The sequence below is a fragment of the Hippichthys cyanospilos genome, chromosome 12, assembly GCF_059441005.1.
Source record: "Hippichthys cyanospilos isolate Australia breed blue-spotted pipefish chromosome 12, RoL_Hcya_1.0, whole genome shotgun sequence".
NCBI lineage: Eukaryota > Metazoa > Chordata > Actinopteri > Syngnathiformes > Syngnathidae > Hippichthys > Hippichthys cyanospilos.
Window position 1 is genome coordinate 6737031 of NC_142380.1, and position 21483 is coordinate 6758513.

Consider the following 21483-nt stretch of genomic DNA (forward strand, 5'->3'; position numbering starts at 1 on the left):
CAACAAAAATCACTATAAATAGGTAATTTTTCCTTCAAAAAAGTCTTACTGTAGACAAAAAAACAACTAATTATACAAGTACTTTAGATTATTATTTTTTTAAGCCGCATATACACGTGATGTTTTTTGTGGAACGCTGTTTTGGGCCAGGTGAGCAAGCTGCACTTCCGTTATCAGACAGCAGGTGGCCTCCTTGTTACTGAGCCAGCTGTAAAGCTCAGCGCGTCGCCCGGCAGCGAGACTCACGACCGAGCTCGGCGAGGACGCGAGGTGGCTTGCTTGTTCATCACGATGTCGCTCCTGGACATACACCCTCGTCGATTCCATCACGCCATGGGCTGACCTCTGCACCAAATTGATGTTGAAGGAAAACCAGATCGAAAAGTATCAAATCGAGCCAGCCCAAAGTTCGTTTGCTGCCTCCACTCTCTCCTCGACAAGGAGGGACAACACTTTGCCAAATGTTTCCTCATAACAGAGAAAGGTAAGCTTTTTTTTTTTTAAATCCAGAATTTTCTATTTACGTGCATTTGATTTTCTTGTAAACGTTTGGCATGTCAACAAAAGGAAATGCTAAGAATAATAACCATCAAAAAGTGATAGGAATTGCCCGAGCACGGCAATTAATCAGTCCGTCTTTCGAAAGCTGCGGCTCGAAAAGATTAAGGAAGCTAAGCTGTCAAAGCAGATTGCCAGTCCGCCTCTATATGCCACCAATCGCCTCAATCGTTCCTCAAGGTGCCGCCTGGAACCCTGTGCACAATCGCTACTATGGTAAGGCTTTCAAACTCATCAACAAAGAAGGGTTTGGGTTTAAGTATGGTTGGGGTTTCAAAGAACTTTTTCAAGGGTAAGGCTTCAAATGAGCTTTAGGGCGGAGTTTTGAGTCGAGAGTCTCAAAGTAGGGTGTCAAATTTAGGTTGGGTTTCAAAACTCGAGTAGGGTTTTGACAATGGTTAGGTTAAAGTTGGGCTAGGATTTCAAAGTAGGGTGTCAAATTTAGGTTGGGTTTCAAAACTCGAGTAGGGTTTTGACAATGGTTAGGTTTAAGTAGGGCTAGGATTTCAAAGTAGGGTTTCAAACTAAGGTTAGAGTAGGGCTTCAAATTTCTAAGGAAGGTTTCAACTTGAGTTACTTTCTAAAAGTAGCAGCATTCCCAGTTTTATTGGATATCTAACCAATGACAATAAAAAACATTTTATTCTGTTTAAAATTAGGGTTCACAGAAGGGTGAGTGTTTCGAACTACGGTCCTGGTTTCAAACTTGACTCATTGCTTCAAAGTTAGTGTTTTGAGGTTATGGTTTTGAAAACTTGTGGTAGGGTTTCAACAAGGATGAGAGATTCAAACTAGGGTTAGGGTTTCAAACTCGAGTTTGTGTTTCAAGGTAGGGTTTCAAACTAAGGTTAGTGTAGCAAAAGTAGGGTTATAATTTCAAAATAGGATTGGGGTTTTAAACTTGGGTTTCAAGCTTCAGTTGGTCGTTTGAAGTAGAGTTTTTTTACCAGTGGTAGGGTTTCACATTTATTTGAAGGCAGTGCTTCTAGATAGGGTTTCAAACTATAGTTAGGGTTTTCAAGTAGGGTTTCAAGCTGAAACTCGAGTTTTAAAGTAGGGTTGGGGTTTCAAGGTAGGGCTTCAAACAGGTTAGGGTTTTAAAGTAGGGTTGTCACTCATGTGGTCTTGTTTTGTTTTGATGTTTAGCTCTTAAGCGTTCATCATCAAAATATTTTGTTGTTTATCAAAACAAAGCCCATTTCATACTTTGCAATAGAAGTCCTAAAGGTTACTGATGGGAAAACGAAGCCTCGTGAAGCACTTTTGACTTTTTTTTTCAACGCTTTTGGATTTGTTTGCCCCTAATGAGGTCAGATAGAAATGTGCCATCCTGACCGTTCCAAAAAAAAAAAAAAAACGTGGCTTGTGTCACATGTGACTGGACCACGTGTCCCACCGTCCCGCTTGAAGCCACGGGTGGATGTTCATGATGAGGAACAGGTTTCTTGATGCGCCACATGCTGCTGCTGGAGCACCTTTGCTTTTATTCAGATCACGCTCCAAATGTAGTTCAAGAACTGGGTCAAATATTTGCGTCCACGCCACAGTTGGCGTCACGCTGGAATTGAGTCGGGTAGTCAAATATTAACAACAAATGGATAAAGTGATGTATTATTGTTGTGGCTTCATGTTTTTTGTTTTACACTATTTTGTGTTAACTGTAAAATGTTTGATATACACAGTAAGCAGTGGAAGTAATTAAATAAAAGTCTATAAACCCATTTAAAATACAATTTTTTTTCACTGAAATTATGTATTTTTTACTAACCCGTCCTTCAAAACAGAAGCATCATTTTTTGTTGTTCATTTCCTCCAGAGAGCAGCCCATCTTCAGCACGCGGGCGCACGTCTTCCAGATCGACCCGGCAACCAAGAGGAACTGGATCCCTGCGAGCAAGCATGCCGTGGCCGTGTCTTTCTTCTTCGACTCCCACCGTAGCGTCTACCGCATCATCAGCGTGGGTGGCACCAAGGTCGGGACGCCTTACCAATGAATTAGGGCTTCAACTAAAAAGAAAAGCCCCCTTTGGAATACAGTAATCCCTTATTTATTTGTGATTAATGGGAACTTGAGGACATTGTACACACATAAATAAATGAAATGTGTTCAACAAAACCTAGTACCTTTGTTCCCCATGTCCAGTGATCTCCTAATCGTAGCACGGAGTCTGAAAAACCCTGTGTCTCTTTTTGGGCAAAAATTTGACTTTCTTTTATAGCACACAAGCAACGCACAACATAAAGTGCAGCAGAGCGTGCGAGCAGCCGCTAACTCTCCCCGCCATTGCTTTTTTGTAATTGTGACAGTGTGTCAAAAGCGACTTAGGCAACGATGCTCTTCTAGGCTAGTCGGGGTTTAGGACATCATGAATGAAGCAACAATAGCGCGCGACTGCTGCTCTCTGGATTGAGATTATGGACGCCACGTCAAGTAGCGAGGCGGGGGCGGGGCCGAGGGGGGGTTACCTCGAGTCTGACCCACATTGGTGGCCAGGGCCCACTTGTTTGCCTCCAAGTGTAATCTTCCCCGCTGGACGCATCCAGCGTGTTATGTCAAGTGCGTTAGAGCGCATCCAATGCGTTACGTCATCCGTGGCGAGGCGCGCCACACACGACGGCGGCAAAATAAGGACACACAGAACTTCAGGATTATTCATTTTATTATCGGACCACGCCGACATGATGTCACAAGCTTTACAAATACCTCTCACTTCATATTTTTTATCATAAGCTCAGGAGCCCACCAATTGGATTCATCCACTAACATGGCTGAATATTGATTGATGCTTTCTGACATTGGTATTTTCAATTCGCCTTAAATTCTTTTCTGGCTTTGCTTTATATATATATATATATATATATATATATATATATATATATATATATATATATATATATATATATATATATATATATATATATATATATATAATGGACATTGATTTGGTCACTAGTTTATTACTATAAGCACTGATTGTCTCAATGAAGCGACTCAACTGACTTTAATATAGTTCCTTGGCATAAAGGCTCATATTTTTTTAGCCTACAACAAAAAAGACTGCAACTGTCTAACTGCAAACTTTGTATCCATGTAACAAAAACAAACCAAAACGTTTTTTTTTTCTCTTACTGGAAGGGCCATCCCAGTTTAAAGAGATTTTGACTGATTTTCAGTGGCAGTGCGTGTTAATTTTTGCGCAATGTTAGCCCAGTAAAAATGGATCTTTGAGGTTTAAGGCAGTCAATGGCCGGCTGAGTGAAAAATCCTACTTTAATGTTTTTTTAACGTCTTTTTTATAGGCGATTATAAACTGCATAGTTACACCCAGCATGACCTTCACCAAGACATCTCAGAAGTTTGGTCAGTGGGCTGACAGCAGGGCCAATACGGTCTACGGTTTGGGCTTCGCTACGGAGCAACAACTCCACCAGGTTAGCCTCCTAATCATCCTAACATCCACACACCAGTCCTTTTTCAACAAGGATTCCCCATGTAGCATGATTCCTAACATAAATTGATCTTCTGTCAAGTTCTCAGACAAGTTCAAAGAAGTGAAAGACGCGGCCCGTCTGGCGCGAGAAAAGTCCCAAGACAAAGAACTGGCCAACACGGCTCTCAGCATCGCCGCGCCGCAGGTGAGCGAGGCTGCATGCTAAAGTGGTGCGGAAAATAAAGCCTCATGAAGCACTTGATTTTTTATTTTTTTACTCCTCTAGATGGTGCTCTTGTGCAATGGAAATTGAAGACATTTCCACTGCGTTGTTACAGCAAGAGTGCCACCTAGAGCATAGGTGTCGAACTCCAGTCCTCGAGGGCCGGTATCCTGAAAGTTTTTGAATCCTCTCTTTCAAACACACCTGATTTAAGTGACTTGGATCATTTTCAAGCGCCTGTTAATGAACTAATCATTTGAATGAGGTGTGTTGGGGTGAGAAAACCGGAAAACATACAGGATACCGGCCCTCGAGGACTGGAGTTTGACACCTATGACCTAGAGAATCTAAAATGTATCGCAAGTGCTTCATGAGACACTAATGGTCACTCACTGGCGACAACAACACTCACAAACACGCATAAAAAAATAAGAGATCTCGTCCAACAACTCTCATCCAAAAATTTGAATATGTGCCATCTTTACATGCATGTTGTATTCTTAGAGCCTTAATAATCTGACAGAAATTACTTGGTATAATTCATATCCCTAATAAAAATAAATACATGATTTATTTCATGAAACCCTGTTTGTGACGGCCAAATGAAGCTTCATGAAACACTTGTAAATTACTTGGTATAATTCATATCCCTAATAAAATCAAATACATGATTTATTTCATGAAACCCTGTCTGTGATGGCCAAATGAAGCTTCACGAAACACTAGTGATACTTTTTACTCCTCTAGATGGCTCTGAGAATACTGATGAACTCCTCCCAAAAATGTTCAGAAAACATGAGAAGAACCTGCGAAAGCACTAAAAAAGCAAAGCTGATGGCGCTGGCGTACCGAAAATAGCTCGACGGACCTGTGTCCGGTTATTAGATGAAATCTCTGTGACCTAACGGAAGGAGGGGGAAAAAAATGAAGTGAAAGGAAGGCAAAAAAAGAAAGATGAAGTGGGTCGCTCATCTCGGAGGGGAGCGACGGTGAGGGAATGTAGGACGAGCTCTGGCGTCGTCACCTCGCACCTACTCCATCAATTTGGAATCATTAACAGTCAGTCGACTCATTTTAGCAGCGCTTGGATCTTACAGTAAATCATCTGCCCCATTGAAATGGCTGCAAATTCCATAAATCTCTTCCATCCACCTCATTTTTTTTGTTTTTTTGTTTTGTTTGAGAAAACACTTCAATTGTGCTCCGTAAAACCATATAAATTCAAATAAATCCAGATTAATTGTGCCATTTCTTATTGGCCACCTGGGGGCAGTATGACATTCAGACAATATAGAAATGTTTCAGCTCTCAATTCTGTGTCAATTCTTTGCAGAGGATAAAGACTATATGCAATGGAGTTTTGGTAAATAATCGGTCGCATGCGTTGAGTTTGGGTTCAAGTATCTGAGGAGTTAACACAATGCTGTCTATTTTTTGTTGTTGGTAGCGAAACAGATTTTACTTTTAATAAAATGTTCACTATTTTCTGAACCGCCGCCTGTTGTAAAGCCTGTCAAAATTATTTGATTGATCAATTGTTTGATTTAAAAAATGTTGGTGAGTACAACATCCATGCCTCTTGTGTAATATTGCTTAATTTTTGTTTTTAATCACGAAACAATACAAAAGAGACAACAATTGGTAAATAAACTCCACAATTTCAGCCAATTAATCAATGGAAGAATTAATCAGTAGAATAATGTTTTGTAAATACATTTGACAGCATAGTGTGCTATTAACGTTTGTGGACTAGCATTGACATAACTTCATATTGTATTAGCATTTGAGGTGTTCAATGATGAAAATTATTGACATGTCTTTTTGTTGTTGTTGTTTTTTACATTCCATGATGGCTTTTACGCGTAGTTCTCACAGGTGAGTAGTTTTACATTTAACACATTGATTTTTTTGATTTCTATTTTTTAGCAATACATATTTTGGCAATAATTAACTTTTATTACTGGCTGTTTTTAGATGCTACTTTAACTTATCATTTGAAAATATTGTTTTTAGAAATAAATATCAAAAAGTACCTGGGATTGAATATCTGGACTATTAAAAAAATATTCATTCTCTTGCTGTGGACTGAAAATGACGCCATGTGCTGAAGGCTCAGGTAATGATCAATCACGGTTCAGCTTCTGGAAGTCACATGACCAACAGGTGAGCCATGATTGGCCGTTACCCGGCCTCGAGTACAATTAATGTCGTTTGCAGTCGATGGCAAAAAGGAAAATGGGATTTTTAAATGTATTCATTGTACATGAAACATTATTTAGTTATCAAATCCATTTTAGAAAAAATATGAACTCTTTACTACTCAAAAATGGCAAAATAAATGGACTATCTCTCTAAGCAACTTATGCGCAATGTATAAATGTCACATTTATGCTGAAACCAATTTGAAATCAGTATTCATTATTTTTGCTTGAATATTTTACAGTTTGTTGGGTTTGATTCTTCTATTAAAATTGCACTTGTCTGGAATGATTGAAGAAAATGGATTGGAAATGATTTTAACTTTAAGCCATAGCCCAGCCCCACTATGAATATTTGGAACTATACAGCTGACATGACACAATGCAGAAAAAAATAATAACCAGAGTCTCCCATTAAGCAGCGCTAATGCGAGTACTTTCCAATGTGTTTTTGAGCAAATGTTTACGCGGCGAGCGCATTTTGCCATTTGTTGGTCAGGATGTGTCGGACGAGCTGCAGTCGCCTCCGCTGGTGTGCATAAACGGGCCCGAGGACAAGCTATTTCGCAGTCAAAGCGCCGACATCACGCTCTCCTCCGAAAAGGAGCGCATCAAGAAGATGCTGTCCGAGGGGTAACCCCCCCCCCCCACACACACACACACACACACACGTTCAAGTCCCTTTCATTAGCATGAAAGGAATCCATTTTGGCAAAGAAAGAGCAGATAATTGCGTTTCTGCTGGGTCATTTGATTAAAAAAAAAAAAAATGTCCTCAAGTATACTCACGACACAATTCAAACACTTGCATTCCATCTATTGGAACGCTGGTTGTGACCTTGGACGGGAGCTTGGATTAAAAAAAAAAAAAACATAGCTGCACTGCAAATGCAAGCTAAGATTAGCTAGCAGTTGCCCTGTCCAAAAACAAAACAAAATATCACATTTATTCAACTAAAACGAGACAACAGATTAAAAGTCATGTACTTCAATTCCACTGCTTGGTATTGACTAAATATTATTTGAATACGCATTTATTTAGACCCTTAGTTATCTATTTAATTTCTATTTAATTTAATTTTTTACATGTAATTTTTTTAGTATTATTTACTAGTGATGGAAAAATAAACCCTCCTTTTGTTTTGTATTCAAGCTAACTTGAATGCACAACTATTAAGGGTCTCATTTAACTAATAATGTTTCTCGCAATCAGTTTTCAAGTGATTTTTTTTTTAACAGTGTAACATGTGGCTTGTAAGCTACCATTGATTCCATTTTTTACAAGCTGCGTTCTGGGTGAGTTATTGACAAAATTCTTATGTCGTGTTTTAATGAGTTTGTCTTCATTTGATTTAACAGGTGATTAATAATGCGGTTGAGGGGTTTAGCACTAAATATCAGAATCAATACGCCTCCTTGGTGGTCGGAATGAATGAAGGAAAGCAAGGCGAATGTTACGTTCTTTTTTTGCGGCAGGTCCATCTGCGAGATGAACCTGGAAGCGGAGCTGTTCACTCTGCAGGACAGCAACTCCAAGTTGGTGGCGGCCTTGCACGAGGCCAACGCTAATGTGGAGCAGTGGAAGAAACAGCTGCTTGCCTATCAAGAGGAAACCCAAAGGCTCCGGGAACAGGTGAGCAGGCCACAAAATGCTTATCCTAATTGATTAACGCCTCAAGATGAGGCTTGAAACTCAAATCGGCGTCAAGGAAGTATGGTGAGTAATGATGGCAAAAGGAAGCCTCATGAAGCACTTGTGATATATTTTTATATATACGCATGACTTTTTATGGTACAGTTTATTTGAAAGAATTGACTGGCCTTCTCACAACATTTTGCCGTTTTACTACAATGGAGTAGATAGACAAGCAATGCGATACCTCCATGTATTTAATTGCACTTCTGACCTAGCAAGCTTTAAAAAAAAAGTGTTTATCCAGCCTGGGTTATTTTACACTTTGTTTAGCAGTATCACAGCAAATGAGCTATCAACTTATTATATCAAAACAAAGCAAACTTTCATGTTTACAAGATGCGATTAAGTTGCGCAAAGAATTAATCTGAACGTCACTACTCGAACACACCTCTCAAAAAAAACTCATAACATACACAGTGCAACATGAATGAAGCACATATGTTAAATATGACACTTATTCAACTACTGGTAACAAAAATATACTGTATATGAAAAGATTGCATGTCCTTGAAATGCATTGGGATAGAAAAAGAGTTTTTTGTTCGTTATAATTTGAAACTTAGTTGTACAGTTGTTTTTCAGTCCGAAAAACTAGCATCAGCCTAAAGAAAATCTGCATCAGTAAGGTCCTACTTGATATGCTTCCCCAATGTCTCATTTTGCCACCGGGGTTGGTGTAAAATAAATAAATATCAATCACATTTCATGTTCCTTTCCAGCCCCCGCCCCACTCATCAATACCAGCTTTACCAAAGTATTAAGGCTCAGCTCCACAGTATCGATCCCCTAAACCACAGGTGTCGAACTCCAGTCCTCGAGGGCCGGTATCCTACATGTTTTCAAACCTTTTCCCTCAAAAACACCTGATTCAAATGATTGGGATCATTTCGAAGCTCCCGCAGAGCTTGCTAATAAGCTAATTATTTGAATCAGGTGTGTTGAGGAAAGAAAACCGGAAAACATGCAGGATGCCGGCCCTCCAGGACTGGAGTTCGACACCTATGCCCTAAAGGTTGACGTCATTTCAAGCAACTTTTGCCGTTTGCGTCAAGCGAGCCGCAGAAAGTCCCCGTTTGTTTCGCTTCATGTCAGGTGGTGAAAAAGTAAAATGGCGCACGTCTCAGTGGTGGTGATGTGAGAGCAAGACGAGTTTGTGGGACAGCCTTATCCTACTTTGCTTGGCCCACTTTGGACAAAAAAAGCCAGATCACCAGAGGGAGCTGGCATTGGCTCGTTTCCCTTTGCCGCTTGTAAGAAAATGAGTTTTCCGGCATTTTCATTCTGTGTGTATGTTTGGTGTACGGCGCGCGCGGAGGTGGCTGACCTGGAGGCGCACGGAGGTCACGGTCCCAGCGACCTTCTCAAAGCCGAGCTCACTCAGTCCCTGGAGGAGCTGGAGGCTCTGTTGAAGGCCAAAGATGAGGTTTGCACACTTGCGCCTGCCTGAAAAAATAAATACCATATTTCTCCGGGTACAACTCCAGCTGTTTTCCTCATTTTCAACCCCCATGTTATCGGGGTCGTTTTATAACTGTATAAGTCCAAACAGAATTTTTTCAACATATCAGTGTTTGAATAAAATTAATTTGAACGCAAAATAAGTAATATGTCATTTACAAGGCTAATTCAATATAGTATAGATCTGTTTTAGAGTGCACAGAAAATACACTGGATCTTTTTTTTTAACGGACTTTGACGTATTATGAAAAGGAAAAGACGGCTTGACTCGTCTCCTTCAGTCCGTGGACGTGTGCTTGAAGCCTGGGGAAAGAAAGCTTGGGATAATATCCCAAGTAAGATATTCAGCAAATCTTTTCCAAAGACCTTCATTTCAAACAAACTGGATGGGTCTGAAGATGACTAACCGTGGAAGAGTAACGAAGATGTTTGAACGTATGACGAGGACAAAGATAAGAATGTCTGTGATGAGAGGAGCAAATCAGAAAGTGATGATGACTTTTAGAGCTTTTCAAGAAATTAATATTCTGCTTTGTCAAAAAAATAAAGCATTGAAAGTTCAAACCATTTTAATGTTGCAACATTAGTTTCAGCAATTGCGTCTTGGTGCACGCCTCGCAGTCTTGTCTCGCTCCCGCCCCGTCCCCTCTCCCCACAACCGCAACAGAATGTTCTCCAATATATGATGTAAAAATGCCTCGAAAAGTACTGTAAAATTGAAATTTAAAATAAAGAGGGGGGGGGGGGGGGGGGATTTATAAGCGACGCCAACTTGTGCTTGGAGAAATACAGTGAATAAATAAATGTGTGGCTTTGTTGTTTCTTGGCAGGAAATTCACATTTTGCAAAGCAAGAAGACAGACTATCATGACATTGAGCGTGACAGAGATCAGGCCATACACAGATTACGGGTAAGACTCAAACTAAAACACTACATTAATTGAGTAATCCCCCATTATTTACGACCGCTCCCATAATGTTTCTGATTTCCTATGTCATCAGTCTATATAATTCAAATCACAAAACATGACCCATAAACACTTTGATATTCCAAAATCATCTTAGTTTTCTCTTAAAACGTATGGTTGGAGGATTTCATTAAAATAAAAAATATATATGTATATAAAAGACTCTCTGAAGTGCTACTAACGACCCAGACTAAACTTAGCTCCTCCCCTCGACCACTCCAAAAATCTTTTCTAATTGCCTATTAGTTTATTAGTTGGAATAGTATGTTTAAAAACAAAGTCCTAAATGTTTCAAAATTGTGTTACATTTCTTTTCAAATGTATGGTTAGAGCATAAAAAAACTCAAGTGTGGCAAAGACTCTCCAAACTTCTACTAACGACCCAGACTAAATTTAGCTCCTCCCCACGACCACAGTATTATTAGCTTAAAATTGTTGATATAGCATATAGGTATGATACCAAAATACGCTAAAAATCATTTTACAATTCTCTTCAAATTGATGGTAAGATTTCATAAAATAACTCAACCCAACTTCTACTGAGAACCCAGACTAAATTTAGCTCCTCCCTGTGACCCCATGACTAAAAATGTTTATAATTCATTTATATAGCACAAACTATGATCCCAAAACATTTCAATATTTTAAATTCATTGTATATTTCTCTTCAAATGTTTGGTCAGAGGATTTCATTAAAAACAAAAAACAACAACAAAAAACAAGTGTGGTATAGAGTGTCCCAACTTGTACTAATGACCCAGACTAAACTTAGCTCCTCCCCACCGTCCTCTTTGGTGAGCGTATCTATTCTACACTGCAGCGGGAAATAGTTAGAACACGTTATCTTTTTGTCACCAGGAAGTGGAGATGCGCAATTCCGAGCTGGAGCGCCGCATCCAGAACACTGAGCAGAACTTGAGCAACACCCTGGATGATCGCGATCGCATGGACACGGAGCTGCACAGGGCCATTGAAATCCTCGACATCAAGATCTTTGACCTCAATGACCTCCGGCAGAGCCTGGTTAAGCTCATGGACAAATAAAAGGTCCCTCAAAAATCCAAGATGGCGTGGAGCAGGAGAACCATCTGGACGGTGGCACTTGTTGCCCAGAGGAGGGCCTGAGCTGCAATTGACCTGGTCTGACTTGTCAGATAATGTAGCGCTTCATGTTGCTTATCAGGGAAACGACGCAATCACTTGTAGGTAAGCGCTTAGGAGTATAGCGTGCAAGGTGTTTGTTTGGGCATCTGGTGCTTGTAGTTTTTCAGTTAGTAGGCCCTCTGGGTTGTATTAAGGCTAATTGGAGGCCTTGTGTCGGGTGTAGGTCAAAGATCTCGTCAACAATTCTGCATACGCAACAAAACACATTTGTAACGTATAAACTGTCCGTGCATTAGAACGCAGCAATAAGAATAGTGATTCAATTGCATAACATTCTTCATGATTGTACATAATACAGTGTTCACTCGCTGGGTTTACGTTCCAAAAGTACCTGCAGAATGTGAAATGCGTGGAGTAGACTTTTTTTTTTTTAACTTTTTCATTCATAATACATGCTTTTTTTATTTTTTCATTTTTGTTTAATATCTGTTTTTGTTCTTTACACTGTATTTTCTTTTTTGTTTACATATTTTTTCAGTTAGTGTATGTCTATTTTTTGTCTTTCATTTATTATACAGTCTTTTTGTATGTTTTTATTAAATGTTTTGTGCTTAATTTGTTTTTGTTCATATTTCCCATTTCTTTTTGTCATAGGGTATGACTATTTTTTGTTTTTCATTTATGAGACTGCCTTCTCATAGTTTTTTTTCAGTGTAGGTGTATTTTACGATTTTATTTATTGTATTGTCTTTTTGTTGGGTTATTTTAGATTTTCCATTCGTTTTTTTCATGCATGAAGTATTCTTCTATTCTACTGTTTAAACACAGGAAGTTCAGACCTTGACAGAAGGCAGACAAAAAAAAAAAATCCATGAAAGAGTGAGGCTGCAAAAGGTGAACCGCGTTATAGCATGGGAACTCTGTAGCGTATTTTGGTGAGGCACAGATGAAAGGAGACACCAAAGAAGGTAAAGAAATTCCAGCAGCTATGCTAGCTTGACTCCCATTTAGGTCAATGAAGTACTTATTAAAACACAGTATGCAACCTAGGTAGCAAATACGCGCTCAGTAATGCTATAGTGCAACACTTTGGATTGTGTAAATGAATAATGATTACTTTAAGAGTACTTGTGATCACACCACATCATAATAGGCCTCCGCAGTGATGCATTCAAGGACTTTGGGGACACTTTGAACAATGACAGATCCATCTGTGGACAAAGTGAGGTAAAACGAGTGGATTACAAAAAAAATGCATTTTTCACAAGGCACGTGACTGTATATTTGATCATGTTTTGATCATGTTCTTTCAAGCCTTACCGTTTAAACTTGTTGTGGAGATTTATGCTGACTTGGTCCGCACATGTGCTGTGAGGAAAAATAAAAGCAAACAACATTGACAAATCTCTCTTATGCAGCCCTATGCGTTTCTCATGTCCAATGCTTTGGGATCTCCATGAATGACGTCTCCTCAACATTGAAAAGGGTTTTTGAAGAGAAAAATGGCACTGGCAGTGAATAGGTTCATTATGAATTGCTTTAAAAAACTCAACACACATTTTGGAAGATGTGTTGATTGACATGCACAACAGAACATGTTAGCAGAAAAAGGTATGAACGCAATTAAGTGATGCAATGTTTTAGTAACTTAAGCAAGATTGGTTTTCCTATATTGCAACACCGCAATATTGGAGAAACCTTCACGTGTGCAGCACGCCCCCGTCCAACAGAACGCTAACGAGGTCATGTCACGTCCTCTGTCATCTGCAATGTTACGACACTGGTCCGCCCACCTGGTGCAGATTGGTATGAAGGGAGCCGCTGAACTGCATGTATTGGACCAGATAGGATCTCTGGCCCTGGTAGGGCTTGATGACGCCAATCTGATACGGTCTGGCCCCAGCCTTCGGCAACCTTGTCGTGATTTTCTCCACGTTAGCTGCCTCCGTTCTGTGCCAACAATACGCGATTACACGGCAGGTAAACAGTGTCACAAAGACGCGCAGGTGTGCCCCAAGAATAAGATTAAATAGAAAATGTCATTTACGCCAATGTTTTAATTTAAAAAAAATAAACACTGACATATTTCACATCACACTTTTGGAATCTACAATATTATTGTTTAACTCATTCAATCCCAGACATATTCTTACGTTTTGTGTGTGTGTGTGTGTGTGTGTGTGTGTGTGTGTGTGTGTGTGTGTGTGTGTGTGTGTGTGTGTGTGTGTGTGTGTGTGTGTGTGTGTGTATTTAAAGAGTCCATACACTGTATTCAAGGTCCTTTTTTTTTCCTTAAATTTTTGTTTAAGTGTTCAGCTGGAGGGTCTAAAATGGCTGCTACTAAATCAATTAAGTACTAAAAATAATGAATTGAGTAAATAAGCCCTAGAGCAATACATTACTGTAGAAATAATATGCTGTCATACATTTATACGTAAAGTTATCAATATAATCAATTACGGCAGTACATAAGTACCTAAAATCAATTATTTTGATACGGTACTTGATTATTTAAAAGTAACCAGGTAATTTAGCTCTTGATTGTCAAAAGCATTTGATTAGTCAAGTATTAATTATCTAACTTGATTACTACTTAATTTATTCAGGACCAGTCATTTTTTACCCTTCTTCAGCAAAACACTTCAAATAAAAATCTAAAGAAATGTACCTGGGATTTAATGTCTGCAGTCATAAATGCCAAAAAAAAAAAAAGCAAAAGGAAGAGTACATTGAATGAGTAATAAAGAAAAGCTGCCAACGAGAACACGCATGAGTTTAAATAGGCCCACTTGGAATAAGCATTATGTTTAGTTTATTATCAGTGTAAAGATCATCCTTTCAACATATTGGAGATCCTCAACAGCACACACCTGTTGAGGAATGACGTTCCCGAGCCGGCCATTTCCTCTTGGCCTTGAGTGACATAAAAGAACATGGGCTTGTCATGCTGTGGCCACAGGAAGTCAGAGCCTTTCTTCACACTACCGCCTGCACACAGTCAAAGCGCAATGACATCATCGGGAAGGGGGGCTGGCGAGGGAGCTTGAAGGTACACGGCTGTCACCTAGTGGGCCTGAGCTGCAATTCTTTCATTCATCAAGATGACTATTTTATAGTACTAACAGTGCCGACATTAAGTACAGATCAACACCTCTTGGAAATTATCGCACTTTTCGGTCTTGTTCATGATTTTTGATCGGTTTGCGATCAAAGTAAAAAAAAAAAAGACATAATTCTCAGATGGACAAGCCCACTTTTACCGCCTTGCAATGACGCGCGATTGTGCCACTTCAGCGAAAACCCAAAGCCATGTTATTTGAGACGCAGCCTTACTTGGGAGTGGTTGAGGTCAGGCAGTCCTTGGACGGTGAAGCGTTTGGGCATTTGACACTTAACGACTACGTCTTCCACCTTGTGGCCCAGCAATTTGTGGTAGACGTAACCAGACACCGACTTCTTGTCCACAGCAAATATCTTCGGGGAACTCCTTCAACAAACCCAACCACAATAAATGAGTTGAGCAGCATAAATTGAGTAAAAATCTCAATGCCTTTTAACTAAGAATCAATGAAAGCAATACATTTATGTGGTACCTGTCAAAGGATGTGGACTTCAACACAAGGTCCACCTGAAAGTTGGGTGGAATCTCCAATGGGGCTCCAGCACTGCTCCTCAGCTCAATGGATAATTTGCCACCATAGTCTTGCGCAATGAGTTATGGAAAAGGCAAACCTATGAGACATTCATCCACATCGGCCTTCTTTAGGTCTTCCAAGGATGCACTGGGCTTTTCCTGTTTGAAAAAAGTGAGAATGAGCAGTAAAGCAGGCGAAGAGAATGGAACTTGTTGATCTGCTGAGCTATTTTCGAATAAGTGATTTTTATTGTCTTATTGCAGGTTAACACCTTTGCAGGAATGAAGCTCGTCAGAAGGACATTGCAACATCCGCAGTTGTAGCATTCCAGCACAGTTTCCCCCAGGCGGCAGTCGTTATGCAGAGTAACCTCCTTGGACTTTGCCCTCATTTGATGCTTCTCAATATGACTACAAGTTAAAAAAAAACAATGAATATACAAAGTGGGCGCCACAAAGAGAGCATTTTGTAGTAGCAGTCATATGTCCTTGACTGAATGCTCTTATGACTTTGGTTGCAGTCATATGTTCTCTCCTGAATGCTCTTATGATTTGCAAAGTTCACCTGCCCGAGGTGTTTTCACAGCCATTACAGACTCACTTCTCGCTAGTGTTGCAGTAGATCCCACGCTGAATCGTGAATTCCACAGTAACTGAAAGAGGAGTCAATAAAATTTCATGAGTGTTTAGAATGCCCCCAGGAGATGAATATTTACAATTTCAAGCATGTGTTAAAAAGGCGTCGTAAATACTAACACAAACACAAACATTGAGATGGTCATCTCCATTTTGTAGCCCAGCTCCAGGATTGTTAAACTATAAGCACATTATAAATATGATACAAAGCAATCTGAGCCTCATGATACACCAGTCACAACAATAATTCACTGATTTAATTTACGATAGCTATCAGTAAAGGTTATGATGTATGTTCATGTTTTTTTTTTGAAACAGTGAGTCTTAACCCTTTTAAATGTGGTTCCTCCTCTAAAATAACTTAGTTAAGTGTCATCATAGTTAGTTGCTTGAAAATGAAATAATAATGTAGTTGGGTTATCATGAAAAATAGGTCATAAAATAGCATGACAGCACAGTATGAACATGAACCCTGAGCCAAATTATTATAAAAGTAAAAATACACAAAATTGTGTCTTATAAACTTTATTTGGATTAAATTCGGAGAGTGTTCATTTGTGAACTTTAAAAGTATTTATTTCAGCTTTAGATGCAGTGTTGTGTTGACATGCTAGCTCAACAGCTAAGCTAACAGAATGGCAACAAGTGGATGTTGTTTTTAGCTTCCGTTAGCCAGTGAACGTTTTGTATTATGACAAAGCATAACGCCATATGGCTGGACATGCTTAAAACGGTAAAGTCGTAGTCTAGGTTTGATTTCATTCTTAGCGTTTTATATGGCATTTGTTTTTATTTGATTTTTTTTTGGGCATATCCTTTTGGGATGGTTCTTTTAGATGTTGGCAGTGCATTTTGAAATCTTGCACCTTTTTTCCTATGTGTTTTAAACACTGCAAATGCCAAATAAACTGATGTGAACATCGACACCACTTGAAAAAAAAAGACAAAATAATCTGATGGTCAATTACAATCACGAGGAGTTGCTTGAACTGAAATTTATTAGGAGAGAATGCAGTACAAGTGCATCATTGCATAAAATAATGATAAATGTTGGCGAGTCCAAAAATAATCTGAATCTTAATAGTAAGTTCCAATGAGGACACAGAGACAGGGTATTATGCAGTCACTTTCTTGCATTTTTTTCTGAACTTTAAAAGTCCTTTTTTGACAAAAACTGTTTTCACACACACGCACACACACACACTTTATCATTAACTTTAAATATTGAATGTTTCTCCCTGAGATCAAATATTTTGGGGGTCACAAGAGACACACTGTTACAGTGCAAAACAAGCAAAACCGCACAAAAACTTAGCTAGCTTGTCAAAATACAAACCGTAAACATCATGCAATTTAATACACGGTGAAAATGAAGCTTTATCATTTGAACAGCTTCCATCGTTGTCATTAAGGACATTAGAGGATAAAAATAGTTCAAAGTCCAAATTTCTTCTTTTCCTTTCCATGCAATGCTCACCTCATAAAGCATCTCTCTGAGTAGTTTTAAAGTATCAGGCCAAGGGGCTCACGCTGAACGTTGGCAGTGGCGCCCATCGGCGTCGGCCACCTCCAGCAGCATCAGCATCTCCCGCACAACGGCCTGAAGGCCTCGGCCCAGCTGCCGGCTGCTGTAGGGTTTTCCCAGCGGAGGCACGTGGACGAAGGCCGAGCGGCCGCGCCCGAGGAACAGGGAGGAGTAGTAAGTGTAGTCGCACAGATATCTATGAAAAGAGTGGTGAAAATTTTTAGGGACAACTTTTGTGATGTTTTGGACAGATTTTTAACATGAACAATTAGCCGTTTTGCTACAACCTTTTTGTAGCAATTTATAGAAATGATGCTGCTACTTCTGATGTGCATGCTTGGCCACAAGAGGGCAGGCTGGTACAGACAGCCAGTATGTAGCCAGTATAGTTGTATAGCGCTTCAGAAAATGTCTAAATGTGATGTGTTTTCACAAAACCAGATTTATGTCAGAGAGATTAGATTTGCGTTATGAGTTTTTTTCGACAAGAAAAGCTTCCTTCAGGTCTTGAGTTAAGATTTCCCAGCAACATTCAAATTGCTGCAACTTCATCATTTTTATAGCTACCTTCATGTGTTAGACATCAGTTTAAGGAGAATGAGGTGTAGATTTAGAATATGTCAATTTTTCAATTTAATTTTCAAACACATATATTTTGTGAAAACGCAACATAAATAGTGAAAAAAAACAACTTTTGTGTGAGGGTGGTCACGACAGTAATTTAAGTATTTCTTCACGTAGGATAAAGAATTATTGAAAGAATGTGTTGCTTTGTATTCAAACACCCTACGATGCTATATATTAGCTAGTCAATAGTGTTTTTATTTTTGGTTAGCATGATGCTAAAAAGCCTTTCCGAACGCAAAGTTATGCAGGTATTTTATATACACACTTGTAGTTCTTTGTTTTATGTTCAATTTATACAGTACCTGCAATAACATTTAATTGATTGATTGATTGATTTGGATTGTAATGGATTTTGCTGACTTGTGTGCATAGTGTAAAAAGTAGTGCAGGTTTACTTTTTTCATCACACACCTTCCAGCATCTTTGGACACGGACACATTGACCCCTACATGGGCGTCATTGACCCTTTGACAGACGGTGTCCATGTCCAGCAGAGAGCTGATGCAGTCGGGCCCGTCCTCTATGCAGCACTGGGAAACTGGACAGAAGCGGCAGTTGTCCAAACGTTTGTAGCCCTTGTTGTGTCCACACTGCTCCAGCGTCACTGTGCTCGCTAAGCCGGAGACACCAACATGGACTACCAGCTGCGTGCAGAAACCCCAAAAATGCTAAATGGAAACAATTCTTTCAATTGACTCAGGCTGGGAAACACTACACGAGGTTACAAAGCACCTGTGGGAGGTGCTGTTCCCATAGAGATGGAAGTAAACTCTGCACGGCCTGGTATTCAACAGGCACCTCACAGACAAAAAGATCCACGTCCTCGCCCAGGCCTAAACGCTCCAGTTCCTGTCAGTCACACAAATAGCACTTCCAGGCCTCATTCCATACTGAAAAGACACTTGAACTTGTGAAGCCACAAACAGGGCCTTCCTTAATCCTTACCTGCACCGCCACCCAGCTGGAGTTCACAGCATGCTCTCCAAAAGGCTCAAAGCCTGAAGAGAAAAAAAAAAATCCTAAAATTAACACTTTGCTGACCACAGGTATGGTCCAAGGGGACATTTGATGGAAAATGAACTTTCTCGTGTCTTGTTAGAAAATGTAAACTAAAAACAATCATGACACAACTAGACAGGCTTGGCGACACGTGGTTTTAAACTGGCAAAAAAAGCATAATTTGAATCAATGTTATTCGTAAGAAGACTTGTTTCTAAAGGAATTCATCACAAATTGTGACTGCATTCGGCAGGGATATACTGTAAGTATTCTTGAAAAACTGTCAACCCAAGTCTAAAGACTGAAGTGAAACATTAACCCCACGTCTGAATCTGCTGCGTGGTTTATTTAAAGTAGAGGCGTTAAGATAATAACGATCACCGTTCTTTACAAAAATAATAATCATTTTACAAACATTGCTCACAACCACACGTTTTAATTGCTACTCGTATTTTCCAGTCGTTTATTCCGTGCAATGATCTTACCTGTTACAATAACTTTCTTCTTGTTGCTCATGCTGGTTAGTTGTTGTTCAGTGTGAGTGACTTGCTTGTAAACATTGGAGAGCCGTCCTCTGACTGACAGCGGATCGGAAATGACGCACTTTGATAAAGGTCCATAAATGTGCTTATACTGCCACCTAGTGTATTAAGATGTGTACTCCAAATAACAGAGCTAATAAAAGGCAAAACAATGGCGTGGGGCGTTTTTGGAACTAATGGAGAATTTGTCGAAAATAGACGAAAGCGAAGGCCATTCACTATGATAAAAGCTTTAATTGGTTTAATAAACGTAAGATATAGTTTCAGTTAATTTTGTTAATCAATTCACAAGTTTTTTTTTTATTTTTGTTGTTTCGTCAATAACTGAAAAAGTTGGAGAGTACTTCATTGATCTTAACCTTTAGGCATTTTCAGAGGACAGTTGTGCTTTTAATTTAACGTAATCCTTAGGACTCTCAAAAGGGGCGTGTGAGATTTTGTTTATCAACAAATCTAACTTGAACACTTTTTTATTTCTGGAGCAGTGCATTTTTCTTTTCAAATTAAGAGCAAATAAAATGGAATGTGAAGCAATTTGTTGCTAAATTATGTTCTCGTGACTGAGTTGCAAAAATTGTTATTTAGTTAGGTTTTATACGGAGGTGCATTGTTATTAGTGGCTTTTTTTCCCCAGCAGACGAGCCACAAGTAGATGTTACGCAACCTATTTTTGGGATTTGCTGACTAAAATACACCTTGAGATACAGCTACATATATAATTATAGATTTTAATCAGTCAGACATGGAAGGATCGCAAAACACTCATGTTTCAAGTATTTTTTTCTATCCAAAAATACTGTACTTGTACTTGGCTAGAAAAAAAATATTTCCCAAGGGGTACAACATTGAAAAAAGGTTGAAAACCACTGCCAGTTGTGGTCATATGTTTATACGCCCTCAGAGAACAAAATCTTTACGTATCCGGTCAGGGGTAGTAGTTTTATAAATAAAATGTTCATTGATTTATAATTCTATTGAGTTATTATTTTAAATGCAGTTATTTGATCAGCGTTCAGATCTTTAAAATTTGAAAACCGCACTTTAGAGGCCACTTCCTGAAAGGCTATAACGTGAGGCCATTGGTCTGGAAAGAAAAAGTGTCTTGTGAAGGTGTGTGACCGCCCAGTATCCGTTGCGGCGCTGCAAGTGGGCGAGGAACATGTTCCAGTGTGACTGGCAGGGCGTTGGTGACAACATGCAAGACTTGTTGGCGTCTCAAATGGTGGGAGGGGAACGCTGTGTCACAATATTCACCTTTGTACCATTTCCAGGACAAATCTGCTCAGTTTGTTGTCATGAAAGCAGAGCTAATCTCAAGCTTCTTTACAGGAAAAGCTTTTTTTTTCCTACTTTGGGTGCATTCGACACCCATTTGCAAAATGAATCAAGCTGGAAGGAGGGGATAACATGATTCACATGTAGCCAATAAAAAACTGGTTTCATTTGAATAGATTAGCATTGAAGCTAGTGGTAAACAAAACAATTCATATAATTTTTGGTACCAGCCAAATTAAACAAGTCAAAATTGCTGTTAGGTTGATTAAAATAGAATGACACCAAATTTATATTTGATTACAAATCTGCAGAAAATTAATGAGCTGTCAAATTGTCATATTGTTGTCCTATTGACCCGGAGACATCGTGATCGAATAAATAACTAAATTAATTAATAGTCAAAGAAAAATAGTGGATTTGGATTATACACATTCCTGACACATTTGGGTGACTAAATAAGCCCCGGGTCAAATTGACCCAGGATGTTCATACTATTGCAGAAAACAAATGTAACACACAGGTATAAATGAATAATCTACAAATAGGGATTTCAATCCAAGAAAAGGTTTTGACACTTTTAAAGAAACCCATGTCCCTCCGGGTCATATT

General features: G+C 39.2%; 2 protein-coding genes across 3 annotated transcripts; one reads left to right on the forward strand and one right to left on the reverse strand.

Annotated features, from left to right (window-relative positions):
• Positions 1-226: 226 nt before the first annotated feature.
• Positions 227-13042, forward strand: LOC148414619 (homer protein homolog 3-like). The gene is made up of 9 exons (XM_088430172.1): positions 227-484; positions 2375-2531; positions 3859-3990; positions 4090-4194; positions 6910-7043; positions 7887-8043; positions 9422-9529; positions 10395-10475; positions 11391-13042. The coding sequence occupies exons 1-9, from the start codon at positions 462-464 to the stop codon at positions 11574-11576; spliced, it is 1083 nt and encodes a 360-aa protein (XP_088286298.1). The 5' UTR covers positions 227-461; the 3' UTR covers positions 11577-13042.
• On the reverse strand, positions 9022-19645 carry LOC148414620 (pyroglutamyl-peptidase 1-like). 2 transcript variants are annotated; one of them, XR_015867499.1, is made up of 14 exons: positions 19543-19645; positions 19004-19056; positions 18791-18907; positions 18470-18702; positions 17384-17627; positions 15872-15923; positions 15543-15681; positions 15230-15429; positions 14970-15123; positions 14507-14624; positions 13430-13586; positions 12957-13004; positions 12754-12847; positions 9022-9549 (listed from the first exon to the last, which is right to left on the reverse strand). XR_015867499.1 is itself a non-coding variant. In XM_088430178.1 (5 exons), exons 1-5 carry the CDS (start codon positions 19571-19573, stop codon positions 17432-17434), a joined length of 630 nt encoding a protein of 209 aa, XP_088286304.1. In that variant the 5' UTR covers positions 19574-19645; the 3' UTR covers positions 16887-17431. The 2 variants fall into 2 exon arrangements, 1 of the variants encoding a protein (XP_088286304.1); XM_088430178.1 differs by lacking the exons at positions 9022-9549; positions 12754-12847; positions 12957-13004; ... (4 more) ...; positions 15543-15681; positions 15872-15923 and having other exon boundaries at positions 16887-17627.
• Positions 19646-21483: the final 1838 nt, after the last annotated feature.

Excerpts from the sequence above, each read along its gene's own strand:
- LOC148414619 (XM_088430172.1), top strand. The coding sequence starts at position 462 with ATGTTTCCTCATAACAGAGAAAG. Across the intron at positions 2,532-3,858 it reads TCAGCGTGGGTGGCACCAAG|GCGATTATAAACTGCATAGT; the intron begins GTCGGGACGCCT and ends TCTTTTTTATAG. Across the intron at positions 4,195-6,909 it reads TCAGCATCGCCGCGCCGCAG|GATGTGTCGGACGAGCTGCA; the intron begins GTGAGCGAGGCT and ends TTTGTTGGTCAG.
- LOC148414620 (XM_088430178.1), bottom strand. The coding sequence starts at position 19,573 with ATGAGCAACAAGAAGAAAGTTATTGTAACAG. Across the intron at positions 18,908-19,003 it reads CCAGCTGGGTGGCGGTGCAG|GAACTGGAGCGTTTAGGCCT; the intron begins GTAAGGATTAAG and ends TGTGACTGACAG. Across the intron at positions 17,628-18,469 it reads GTGTCCAAAGATGCTGGAAG|ATATCTGTGCGACTACACTT; the intron begins GTGTGTGATGAA and ends CTCTTTTCATAG.